The sequence below is a fragment of the Candoia aspera genome, chromosome 1 (genome assembly GCF_035149785.1).
Source record: "Candoia aspera isolate rCanAsp1 chromosome 1, rCanAsp1.hap2, whole genome shotgun sequence".
Taxonomy (NCBI): domain Eukaryota; kingdom Metazoa; phylum Chordata; class Lepidosauria; order Squamata; family Boidae; genus Candoia; species Candoia aspera.
In genome coordinates, this window is record NC_086153.1 from 184855623 (window position 1) to 184869258 (window position 13636).

Genomic DNA, 13636 nt, shown 5'->3' on the forward strand with positions numbered 1-13636 from the left:
CCTTTTAAATAAACAAATTAAAAGGAATAAATCCCACAGACCTTGTCTTTTCTTCTTCTGAACTTTAATTACATTTTTTAATCTTCCTGAAAAAAAAAACATAAACAGCTTCACCCATTACAATCAAAAAATCAAATCACTTTCAGAATAAAAAATACATTGATGTATTTATACCTCATTAAGGTTTGTTTGGTGTAGCAATGCAAAAATGAACAACACTGCAAAAATAAATACAGCCGTCACAATCCATTGTTTATAAACATTAATTGGCTTATTGAATTATTTTTACTTTTTGAGGGAAAGATTATTCCAAACTTTTTTTTTTAGGGAGAAACATCAAGATGCCAAACTACATTAATATTCCCTTCCCCTTGCAAACAGCTAGGCTATGATATTTTGTGGTATTTTAAAAATACACATTAAAAAAATAAACTGAATGTAAGCTTAAGTCCATAAGTCTCTGATGAGCTGGAAAATTAAGGCAAAGAAACAAGAGGTATAATCTATAAAAGGGCTGGTGGGAGAAAATGAGTGACAAAGAAGAAACTGGATATTTTGCATTTATGTATAATTTATACATAAAATATAAAAATAATGGCATCCTTGAAGAACCATCTCACTATACATTATATCGGCTTTGTTTCCTTGCTTAATCCAGTTGGAAGCCAGTAGAATTCCAGGAAGATTTTGATTTACTAGTCTATAATCCTCTATTTTACATTAAAATATCAACTTACAATGAAAAAGATAGTACACACTTCTCTGGATATGGGGCAAGGAATTGCCTTTTAACAGCTAGATCAAACAGTAAAATTACTTCTAATTCCCAGTGTTCATAATCCTCTTTCCAAATAATGGTTTTTGGATTTGTACATAGGCTGCTGATTTCAAGCTAGACACTAAAGACACTTTTGAAATGAATATGAAAGCCTGATTTCTAAGACATATCAAAGTTCACATTAGTCAGACAGCCCTTCTCACATCATCGCTTTGCAATCAAAATCTGTAAGGATAGCTTCTCAGCATTGTTATAAAACAAAATGCAAAGCAACTATTTAACATTAATCTACCTGGCTCGTACACTGTATCTAAAACGCCACTGTAATACAGTACTTCACTTTTCAATTATGTGCAACTTGTTTTTGCTTTGCTTCTAGAAAATAAAGAGTGCAGATGATTCAAAGCAGAAATCTGAACTGTCACAAAATTTACATTACATATGCATACAAGAACAAACTTGTGGAAATCATGGCTTATTCTGGATTTTTGGTTTGGTTTTTGGATCAACAGAAGCAAGGAATATGCGTTTGCATTCAGAACCACTACCTAGAGATTACAGCATAAGCTGCATCCACCTGCAAAACTGCTTTTGTTCAAGTCTACTGCTACCTGCAGAACATGCATATATACTAGGACCAGTATGTTCAATCAGATAGTCTTTATTTTGCACTTCTGTCAGTTATGTTTAATATTAAAAACAGAGCCCCATAGTAGATTGCCACTTTATGGGTCTCTATCTTGAGCATGTTTGCATTAGAATTTCTGATCAATTTCAGCACTTATGAGAGGACAGCCATTTCAATCTGTTATCACTTTCATTTTACAGTATGCATCTTGAACTTAAATCACGCAAGCATACTTATTACAGATGCAGTTGTGCTTTGATCTCCTCAAGGACCTGACAGCAACATTCCCCTTCATACACTGTGGAAAACTAGCTAGTCTTTAACATTACATACCGAGATTTCATTACAATGTCACTGTATATTAAAGGAATCCTTTCAGTGTATTGCATGGATAGTTTATTATGAAACTGGTTAAGACTGAATCAGAAAATTGGGGAAATATTTCTCCTTTAATGTTCTCTCCAGAATCACATGAGGAACCAAGAACACTCCATTTAAGAATTCTAGATAAACCAGATGAAGACAGTATTTGATTTGTTTCATTCCTCTAAATCAAGTGTGTTTAGTTCCTCTTCTAGTTCTTCCAAGTCCTCACCAGTAAACAGATTTTCATCAACAGGTACGGCATCAATTACACCATTTTCCAGGTTGCTTTCTGTGTCACTGTCAGGGTCTAAATCACTTTGCTCTCCATTTTCAAGTCCACCCCCTGAAGCTTCACTTAACTTGTTGTCTGAAAAAGAAAATAATTCTTATTATGCATTTGTGTGTGTGCGCGCGCTTTCCAGTCATTGTTAACCCCTGGCGACTGCCTGGACAAGTCCCTGCAGTTTTCTTGGCATGATTTCGGAAGTGGTTTGCCCTTGCCTCCTTCCTAGGGCTGAGAGAGAGTGACCGGCCCAAGGTCAGCCAGCTGGTTTTGTGCTTGAGACAGCACTACAGCTCACGGTTTCCTGGTTTCTAGTCTGATGCCTTAACCACCATACCAAATTGGTTCTCTATTTATGCATTAATCTTATTTAATATTATTAAACAAGACTGATGTACCTGAAAAATACACAACTGATGAACCACAAAATAAAGCTATCAAAGCACTATACTTGGAAATAAACTCCACAAAAATCAGGTGTCTAATCACCTCCTGGACATATTTATGCATTTCAGTTCAAAAGTTGTAAAAAGCTCCTTCTGATCAGGTAGATTTAGGATTTCAGCTTTATTTTCAAGTACAGGTTTTGAAACTTCTACTTGGAAACAATTTTATCTTGTTTTTGCATTTATTTTTATATTTTTCAGCATGTCTTAAGAAACATATTCTGTCCTTAAAAAAAACACCCTTGGATTTATATTTTTCCGGTGCCATTTAATTGGTGCCTAAGATTGATGGTCTTCACTTTAATGAATTCAGTCTATCAGTCTGTAATACCCACTGGCCTTTAAGAAACAAATACTTGTGCCAGTCTCCTTGAGCTGAACATACTGCTGCTGAATGCTAGGTTGATGAACAGAAAAATAACCATTCAGGCCTAAGCACATTTAACAGGCCCAAATCATGGAAGACTAACTGAATGGGCTGAAGATGGGAGAATGTATCTTTCGTACAAGGGTGTGGAAAACATTTCATTTCAGAATCTTTTAAAACAAAACATTTCACACACCTCTACTTTCCTGGCTTTACTCTATTTTGTCCTCTGTGCAGCAGCAAGGTGCTCTCAGGGAAAGGGAGGAAAAGTTGCACTGCTCTATTGTATCTATATCCCCTTGACCTTGTGACCATCTAGGTTTGATTAATCCCTGTGCTATATAAGATGTACAAGAAACAAAGGGTTGTCTGGAGTTTTGACCTCAGTGACAGCAATATATATCCTCTTGTTTCATCAGCATCAATGGCTATCAATAAATACATTTATGGGCACAATTCAAAAGTGCTTGTTGTAACTTCTAGAGCTCTGTACAGCCTATATGATCGTATCCTGTGTGCCTGGGGTTTTAAGAACTTGAGGTGGGGGGAATCCCTGCTGTCTGGACTATCTTTCTTAAAAACTTGTTTTAATAGGAACATGAGACATTCTTCTTAGTCACTGTTCTCAAGCTCTAAAATTCTAGTTTAGGGAGACCAAGCTAGCTCCAATCTCTATTATTCTTCTGTTCTGCAAGTATTTTTAATTATAAAAAGGGTTTTGCTATCTGATTTATTACTGAAAGCACATTTAATCTTGTTTTTCTGTTACTTTTCTCTCTAATGAGTTGCAGATAGCTTTTCATTTTAACTTTGTGAGTTAACCCACATTTTATTTTCAGACATTTCAAACACTATTTTTTATTTTTAGTAGAACAGTTGGAGATTATAGATGTAATAAAAATAAATAAGGAATATAATATATTATGGTTTACAAAATATTCTGTCTGAAGAACTAAACTACCAAAACAAATCACACGTGTCATAGGAGTCACATATTTTGGGATTAGCTATTAAATATAGGATAACATTCAGAATCTAAAAATCACTCAATTTTTCACCAAATAGCATAAAACAGGTTCTTAAACGTCTTACCATCCTTCTCAGCAGAAGCGTATGTGCTAAATCGTTCCAGACTAGCTACAGTAATTCCAGTCTCATCCACAGCTTTTGGAACATAAAGATTCAAGTCGATATCATTTACACGCACAAGTTCATCAACCTGAAGAGGAAGAAAAATGCTTTCCTATAATTAGGCTTCTCAATCCTGCTTATAGCGGAATCCTTAAACATTTATTCCAAAATTAATTACCCCTATATTTAATAACGTTTATGCCCAGATGCTTGTGCATTGGGCTACAATCTTAAAACAAGTACTGACAGAGGAATCTAGCATATGCATTTAACTATAGGATCCTTGAATTGTGGAGGAGGAATATTTTTTTTTCTCAGTATCAGATATGCGTTGCTCCTGTAGCTGCTTTACCTCATCTTCTCCTGTGCCTTGAATATAATGGGTGTCATCTGCTTCTTCATCATCTGCATCAACCAGTTCTGGACGGAATTCAAACACTTCACGTCCACTGATCTAGCCATGGAGAAAAGGCACAACATCAAACAAAAATGTAACAAAGGCAGATGAGTTTCAAGACACCTTGCTTTAGTAAGAACTATTGCCCTAATTTTGCTAGGTAAAAGAGCAGAACATACCACCAACGCTTTACCAGCTTTAAAGTCCGCTTTCCTTCTTTCCATATCTTGTTCAGCCTTATTAATCTTTTCTTGTCTTTTTCTTTTCTTCCATGCAAGAAAAGACTCTAAAGTAATTTTAGTGACATTTGGTCCTAAGGCAGAACGCTGCAAGATAAAAGATAATCACTTAGCAGATTTTTGGAAGGCTATCTCTTTTCTCTCTCTCTAGCACATTAAAATCTAAACCTTTTCAGCAAGATGGTGTGCAGCTCGCTGACTATGAATATTAATGGGTCAGTCTCCTTGAATTTCTGGCTTATCTGGAACCAAATGCAGGACTTCATGTTTTTAAATCATGGGTTTAAAATCCAGAATCTACAAGGAGCTGGAAATATAAAGTACAAATTAAGATTAACTTCACGTCAAAAACCCCTCCATGCTAATCTAATATTAATTATTCTTATCCAATGAAACATACAAGGCAAATTCATTATCATGAAGATATTCAGTTAAGAAAATGGGTGCCCTCTGGAGGCAAGTACTAGTATGTATGTTCATATTGTCTAATGTTGCAGAAATTAAAAAGCTTAAATTTTTAAAGTAATTTAACAGAATACTATAACTTTGTAAATCTTTCTCAATAATTAAAAGGTAATAATTGCAATTTTATAATAATATCTCTAAATGTAATATTCTCAGCTATACTCAATTAATGGGAGCCTCTCATTGCCCAAATAACTGCATTCCTTCCTCACTCTATCTATTTCAGAGTAAGTGACTACATTACCTCTTTTTCTATTAAGTCTTCTAAAGAAACTTCTTCTTCTTTTTCTTCCTTCTTTTTGTCCTTTTTCAGCACAAAACCAGGAGGGAGTGCATGGCGGTACATACAATTGTCTCCTCCACCAGGACAGACCCAAAACCAGCCGTATTTATTGTTTTCAATAGCATCAAGGAAATACTTGCACACCTGCATTAAACATTTAGCATCAAATTCTGTTTTCCCATATTCTCTTTTATACCCACAAGAGAATGCTTCTTATTTCTGGTGACAAAATGCAAAAATATGAATTAGCCCATAGCAATATCAAAGCAGCTTGAGGAGACAATATGGCAATGTTTGCTTTATTGCCACAGAATAAAAAGTGTCCAAACTTTGTTTTCCTGAATTAGAACTATCTTAGTTAAAATGCAAGGTTATTTTAGATATTTGACACCAAATATCTAAAATACTCTAACGAGTCACCACACTTGTTATCTCATTCTCCATTCATATTAGCATAATCCCAGTTACTTAGATATATAATCCTGAATACGTTTGAAGTAGCTCTTTAATTTATGATTGGGAAAAGGTAGTTTATACTTATATTTCCAAATATTATTCATTTATTCTGACACAAGTAAGTATCTTTCCTTGAAATAGGATTTGTTCTCTCTCTATAGTAAGTCTCAGCCCTTTTTCACGCCTTTCAAGTTACAATGAGTGTCTACAATAAAATAGTAGTTAGTTAAAATAAAGTTGGAATTAAATCTGGAAAAAAATTATTAAGTACAAGGCAAAATAATTATATGCCTGAGATAGTTCTTATTCTATGGATTCCATATTTCCCTGCATTTTATTATGTTCATATGCTGTTACTGAGGCTAACCTGTCCAGGTTAAAACACACTATACTTATGAATTGTGGAAGTTTTGAAAAGCGTCAGCTATTATTATACTAGCCTTCCACAGCACAGTAGGTACTTCAGTTCATTTTGTATTCTTTCCTAGATGGAGAGAATACACAATGAAATAATGTGTAAAATCTACATAAAGGAAATCCAGTACAAGATATTTAATTACATATTGCTATTCACATGAAAAATACATACTATTTGCGTTTTAGGTTTTTTCTTTTCAGCCTCCCCATGCTTCTTGTTCACTACCTCCTCCAGCTTTTTTTCATCCCAGTTATCCATTGTGTCTAGACAGAACAGCAAAACATTTCATGAAAAGACATGTTTTAAGAAAAAAGAAAGCGCCTTAATCACCATTAGCAACCTCTCCTATACATGCCAGGACAGAGAGGAAGATTTCATCTGTATGTTTATGAATAGTTAGGATGTAAAGAGTAAAATGAAGCAAAGGAAACACTGAATGCTAGGTATGAATTAATTCATACAAAACAGGGCAATGTTATCAAAAACAATATAGAAAATGTTTGATTTAAATACTTTAGCAAGTATTCAATATCATGTACTAATATTTAGTCCATGCATTTTAGACAGAACACGATTTAGCATTATGCTAATGAGCCCTGGGTTCATGTAATGTCACCCCCCCTTCCCTAGTATGGCTGTTAGACTTGAAACTTTTCATTTTGATGAACTGTAAATCTGCACTATGTATGAAACTGAACTACTCACAATCTTTGTCTAGATTTACACATAGCACTGAACTGTGGCTGAATGAAAAAAATGTCAAATGTTTTTTATCTTCTTGCAAACATATCTGAATAGTAGACAAAATGCACCATCCCATGCATAACAAGGTATATTTATAATACTACTACACTGGTTAGTGTTATTATGAAGGCCTTTACCAACAGCATGATGGGTTTTTGTTTTTTTAGCCTACATATTATATTGCTAATATGGCCTATCTGACCAGTGTGCACACTTCTTCATATCAAGTTTATTAGTCCAAATGTAAAACAAACAACAGAAGAGAACAATAAAATATGATTATCTGTATGTTCCATTTACTGATTTTAATTAATTTTAGTACTGGATTTGTCCTATGATCAGGTAGCCAAAGTGAAAGAAACATCTTGTTAAAATGCCCAGAAAACAGATCACACAGCTACTTACAAAGCTACATCTAAGAGAACACCTACCCTAATAAATATTATACTTATTTATATACCCACAAAGGAACAATTTAAGTTACAGAAATAAACCTGCTATTTTCAGAAGCAACCTACCTTTTTCAAGATCCTCATCTCGTGCATCAATGTAAACACTTCTCTTTTCACACTTCCTCTCTAAAGACAAGTCATGAGAGAATTTGCACTTGTCTCCTTTTGTGCATTGCCCTTGCTTGAAGAAGGCACAGACTACTGATTTTGGATCTGCTCCTGTAAATGTTGCATATTGCTTAGTAATTTTTTTCAGATTAAATAAAAACAAACCTGGAATGAAGCACTAAAAATGCAGATCCATCAAAGGAAATTACCTTTACTGATTTTTTGGGCAGCAACTACAGGTTTGAAAAGCTCATTCAGTTCTTGCAATTCTTTCTTCTTATCATCTTTCTTTAATTTTTTGTCAGCATCTGCTTGAGCAGCCTATTAGAGCACATTATCATTAATATACATCACGAACTATGATTTGTCATTGTAGATACAATAAAAAGGCAATCAAATCACGATATGTGCAAACAGAAAAGAGGAAAGTCTAAGTAAACATTTGCTTACCTGCCGTGGGTTCTGCTGACCAAATTTAACCTGGTGGGTCACTGCCTTGATAAACTTTTGCTGTTTTGCTCCTTTCTTATTCTTTAAGCCAAATGTTTTGTCCTAAATTTGAAATAATTGCATGAGTGTTAGCATTACATTTTGCAGAATTCATGTAAAGCAATCCAGTGTTTGAAATTTATCCCTAGTAAGAACATGACTCGGTGCTTGCACAGGGGACCTTTCACCTTTCACAAGAACATAGGCAGTAACAGAAAAAAATAATGTTGGCTTTATTGGAATACACTTACATTTTAGTACACTATGTTCTCTTGAATAAAACATGAATTTCTATGAGAAATGCCAATCCAAAGGAAACATGCAGACTTATTTATTTCATATCCATCAGTCCAATTTCTTGCCATATATATTCAATTTTATTTCCAGTCACAATGTATGCTGGTTGTATCCATACAAATAAAATTGGTTGTTGTGTTTGGTCTTGGACCATAAATAAAATTTTGAGATTTGAAATTGGTTATTTAAATAATTGAAAGATTTTAACTTAACTTCTCAATACCCTCCAAATCCAGGATTATGATAAACATGCTCAGGTGACAATAAAACTGAAGTAAAATATTCTGCATACAAAAGAAACTAAAAAAAAAGTGTATGAAATAGAACTGTGTGTACATCCTCCAAAATTCTATCTACAGCAATAACAGGTTACTGAAATAGATGGAGCATTATACAATTATTTATTTGAGCATAATTGGGGTAGAAGCCTTCAAGCATTTTTATTTTCCCCCAAATAACATAATGTATGGCCTTAAATATAGCTCTGAATACCTCTTGGATTTTTCTCTGTTATAGTTAAGCTTAAATCCCACATTTTTGTAGCTTACTTAGAATCAGTATTAAATGTATATAATTTTCACTCCAAATGATTCAACAAATCCCAATATTATTTGGAAAAAAGGAAAGATCTTCGTATCCACACTCCTGGTCAGAACTATTTTTGCTATAGGGCTTCTTTAAAGTGGGACTACTGCCTCTCCCCCGTTCCCTACAGAGCCAGGTAGAAACTGACAATATTAAACATGTAGTGCCTTTATGGAAAAAGCCATCAATTGATTGCCAACAAGATCAGCTGGGTATTAACTTTCACTTTTTCTGAAAGGTCCCTGTTAAAGATACATTAGACTTGGATATTATTATGTACGATATTCTTGTTAGGGTTGAATGCAAATGATATGAAATCTTAAGATACAGGTCCTGTAATAAAGCTGAAAGAATTCTCCTTAGTAGCTAAAAGGATATGGCAACCAGCCTGATTGATAACTGGCAAATAGAGGGAGAAAATGTAGAAGCAGTGAAAGACTTTGTATTTCAAGGTGCAAAGATTACTGCAGATGCTGACTGCAGTCAGGAAATCAGAAGACGTTTAATCCTTGGGAGAAGAGCAATGACAAATCTCAATAAAATAGTTAAGAGCAGAGACATCACACTGACAACAAAGGTCCACATTGTTAAAGCAATGGTTTTCCCCATAGTAACATATGGCTGCGAGAGCTGGACCATAAGGAAGGCTGAGTGAAGGAAGATAGATGCTTTTGAACTGTGGTGTTGGAGGAAAATTCTGAGAGTGCCTTGGACTGCAAGAAGATCAAACCACTCCATACTCCAGGAAATAAAGCCAGACTGCTCACTTGAGGGAATGATATTAAAGGCAAAACTGAAATACTTTGGCCACATAATGAGAAGACAGGACACCCTGGAGAAGATGCTGATGCTAGGGAGAGTGGAAGGCAAAAGGAAGAGGGGCCGACCAAGGGCAAGATAGATGGATAGATGATATTCTAGAGGTGACGGACTTGTCCCTGGGGGAGCTGGGGGTGTTGACGACCGACAGGAAGCTCTGGCGTGGACTGGTCCATGAAGTCACAAAGAGTCAGAAGCGACTGAACGAATAAACAACAAAAGCTAAAAGGATGCCATGTATTATTCTCCAGTGCTTTCTAAAACTGTCTCTAACCCTTCTTTGACATCAACAATCAAGTTACCCATTTTTGTTTTTAGCAAGATAATATAGACTTTAAATATTGTATTGCTGGTTCTAAAGAATGAGCACCAACTAACTTCTCAAAGCCTGATAGAGGACAGTTAGCTAAATCTATCACTCTCTTGCTTTTTAAGAATGAATCCAATTGATATTGCATCCATAGTACCATGTGGTCTAATTATTGCTTTGTCCCTGCCTTACTCCGAGGTTTAGAATTTTTGTAAATATTTTATATAATACTTTAAAAAGAAATTAACAAGAGAGAAAGAGAGAAGCAAAAAAGTTACTTTAGACTTTACTGGAGAATGATTTGAATGTGAGTAAGAGGAGCACTCTCCCCCCAGCAAATTAATCTGGAATTGTATATTAGTTTTAACAAATTGGTAGCATGATCATTTGCCTTTCATGTCTAGCACTGCCATCCTCAAAGTAGGAAATGATTTTGTCAGATATAAAGTAGCTCAAGAGCACTCTCTCTTGCCATATCCATCTAAAGAACTACAGCAATATGAGTTGTTCCCAAAAAGCCTGAGTATGCCCTGATTGATGCAAATCCTGTCTTCCAATGTTTCATTCCTTTTCACTGTATTCCCCCTTCCTCTCCTACTTCCTCAAAGATTATAGTCACAGCCCATAATCTTTTGAGTCTTTCGAACTACTCTCTTTAAAATCTAACTGTATCTAAAACAAAGCATGTGTAATTGAAATAATCCTATATTCTTCCTATGCCTCCAGTTCTTTTTCCCCTCAGTAGTTTCACTGTCTCTATTTTAGATTTTAAAATCTTTGAAAAACAGACTTGTGATATATTTTATTAGTTAAGTACCATTCACTTACACAGTTCTATATAACAACTTAATGTAGGTACCATGTCCATAGATTAGCTTGCTTTAATGACTCCAAGTCTAAAAACATTTATTACTGTAGTCATTTTGGTAAATTCTAATATGATATCAGTCTCATGGACCAACACTGATATCATTGATTATTATTCTAGCAAACATTAACTGGAATTTAGTTTTGCTCAAAATCCACTCCTATCAGTTTTACCCGAAGATTCAATATGACATTTCATTTAAGCTGTTGCCCCACTAACTGAAACTTTTTAGAGGCCAGATACATTACTAACTCTCACAAAATCATAAATTAGCAGTGTAAATCATAAAATAGTTCAAAGTCATTTGGCTTCATGTGGTTATTATGTAATGGCCGTGCAAAGCTTTGAAGTGATGCTTTGTTTCAAAGTTTTAGGCAAAGCTTCCCTCAAAGCTGCTTTGCAGCCCCTCCAAGGCAAACTGCTCCAGCACAAGTTCTACAGGAGAAGACTGAGAAGAGTCTTCTTTCTTCACCACTCACCAAAGTATTTCTAGGCTGAGGTGGTCTTAGTGGAACTCTCTGCAGTATGCAACAAAGCCATATGGCCTGGAGCCCCTTAGGCACGCGCCAAACATCTTCCAGGAAGGGTTGCTTCAGTGCATGCTGAATCCTGCAGCACTGGTCCCAACTGTTTATAGAGCCAATGCAAATTACTTTACAGAAATGAATTGTGTCAACTCTTTGACCCCCCCCCAAAAAAAAAACCGTGGCCTCCACAATACAAATCTATTCATGGAAGGAAATCTGTTACTTCACACAGGTCTAATTAATATATTTTTAGAGCCAACTCCAATGTGCATTCACTTGTACGTAGGTACTTATCAGAACTTTAAGCTTGATACTTAACTCGATGATGTTAATTCCTTGGCATTATGTCCATATATTTGTAGCTTCACTCCAGCTGTGCTCAACAATTCCCCCTAACTGTTAAGAGAGCTGAAGCATTTAGCCTCAGCATGCAAAACCTTTTTAAACTTTTTTTTAGTTTTTAACTTCTATGAAAGGATTCACTGGGGCTTGTGTTTAACAATAACCCCACCTTTCACAAATCCCTGCAATGTCAGTCAGCCAATACTGAGAGCCAGGGAGGCCTTGGTTCAAATACCCACTCAATCACAGGGTTCACTGGGTGGCTTTGGGCAAGTCACTCTCTCTCAGCTAAGCCTACCTCACAGGATTGTCATTATAAGAATCAAATTAGGAGAGATCCTCATATATATGCCACCTTTCATTCCTAATGAAAGCATGGGATAGACAGGCAATAAATACATAATACACATGGACAGAGACTGATTCTGAGAAAGCTACCTATAATTAGGAACATTTTCATACAGTCCAAAGTAAAGCTGCAGCATCAGTTACAGATGCCAGCAGATGCCTTGCCTTCTTTACATGTCTCTTTCTTCATCACCATCCCAGGCTTCAAACCAAAACTGAATTAAGAAAACAAGGCCTCTAAAAGTTTTTTTAGCGATTAACATACAGTCTAGTGCATTTTTCTAAATGTACAATTATTTAGAGTTATGTACCTACGATTTTTTAATCCTAATAATGCAACCCACAGAAGTCCTGCAAGCCTAAATATACTAACCAAATCTCGCTAGCTAAAGGCATGACAATAAAAATGTTAGACCTAATTTCAGTTTCAACATATACACGGACAGCTTCCTAAGCTGCATTTTTTTCCAAGGTTTGTCTATGGAAGAGAAAACCGCCAGACGAAGGGGCGACTTCCTTCACTCTTACTCTACTAAAAGTGGCCTCAACTCACGGAGGCAGACCATCTGGTCCGAACCACCCTCCATCTATACTTTTCCACACGGAAACGCGGAAAATTGGCATGTCAGGGAGAGGAGAGGCCCCGCTTCCCTTTTCTCCTTCAATGCTACTTTTCCACAGGGAGGGAGAGACTACCGGGAGAAAAGCGTGAAGCCTCCCTCGCTGAAGAAAAGGTCTCAGGCCTGAGACTCACCTCGATTATCTTCTCCTTCTTCTTCTGATCCGCCTTTTTACTCCCCGCCGCCGCCGCCGCCGCCGCCGCCGCCGCGGGTTGTTTCTTCGGGGGCATTTCGGGGCGGGGGAGGAGAGGGGAAGAGGTCCAGAGGGAGAGGCGCCGCTCGCTTTTGCTTAACGGCAAGCGAGAAGCGGAGGGGCGACGACGAGCGAGTGACGAAAGGAGCGGGACGGAGGGAGAGCAGCCGGCCGGAACAAACGCCCCAGTTTTGCGACAGGCCGTCAGTGAGGAAAGCGGCAAGAAACACAAGACGGAAGCGAGGGTGCGCAGCAAGCGCCCACAATGCATTTCGCGAGGGTAAAGCGAAGGTGAGGGTTTGAAGAAGTCGCCCTTTGTGTATTACGTCACGGAGCTCTTTCTTCCGATTGCGGAGTCAAGAGGGGAATAGAGGGAGGCGGGGATAGGGTGGGTTTGAAAGGGCGACGCGTTCCGAATTCACGCTCTCCCTTTCAAGTCGGGCTGGACTCCTACGACCTGTATAGTGGCTCCGCGGAAAGGGGTTTGCTATTCCCTTCCTCCGGATTATTTTTTCGACTTCTCGCTCTATCCCTGTGAATGCCTCTGATGACTTTCTATCCGAGTCCTAGTCATGCTCGACTTTGCCCAGCTTTTCGAAATTGGCAAGATCATTAACTAATTCTTATTTACGTGTCTACCGTACTTACTTTCCATTCGTATGTTATTGTGTGTATCG

The 13636-nt window shown here is 36.8% G+C and overlaps 1 protein-coding gene across 1 annotated transcript; it reads right to left on the minus strand.

Moving 5' to 3' along the window:
- Nucleotides 1–1423: 1423 nt before the first annotated feature.
- On the minus strand, nt 1424–13114 carry ZC3H15 (zinc finger CCCH-type containing 15). The gene is made up of 10 exons (XM_063318091.1): nt 12901–13114; nt 8012–8113; nt 7771–7882; nt 7520–7672; nt 6429–6520; nt 5345–5527; nt 4576–4722; nt 4352–4453; nt 3961–4087; nt 1424–2139 (listed from the first exon to the last, which is right to left on the minus strand). The coding sequence occupies exons 1-10, from the start codon at nt 12994–12996 to the stop codon at nt 1946–1948; spliced, it is 1308 nt and encodes a 435-aa protein (XP_063174161.1). The 5' UTR covers nt 12997–13114; the 3' UTR covers nt 1424–1945.
- Nucleotides 13115–13636: the final 522 nt, after the last annotated feature.

Coding starts and splice junctions, on each gene's coding strand:
- ZC3H15 (XM_063318091.1), bottom strand. CDS start 12,996: ATGCCCCCGAAGAAACAACCCGCGGCGGCGGCGGCGGCGGCGGCGGCG. Junction 6,521..7,519: donor AGATGAGGATCTTGAAAAAG/GTAGGTTGCTTC, acceptor TGTTCTGTCTAG/ACACAATGGATAACTGGGAT. Junction 2,140..3,960: donor CGCTTCTGCTGAGAAGGATG/GTAAGACGTTTA, acceptor TTTCTTTTTCAG/ACAACAAGTTAAGTGAAGCT.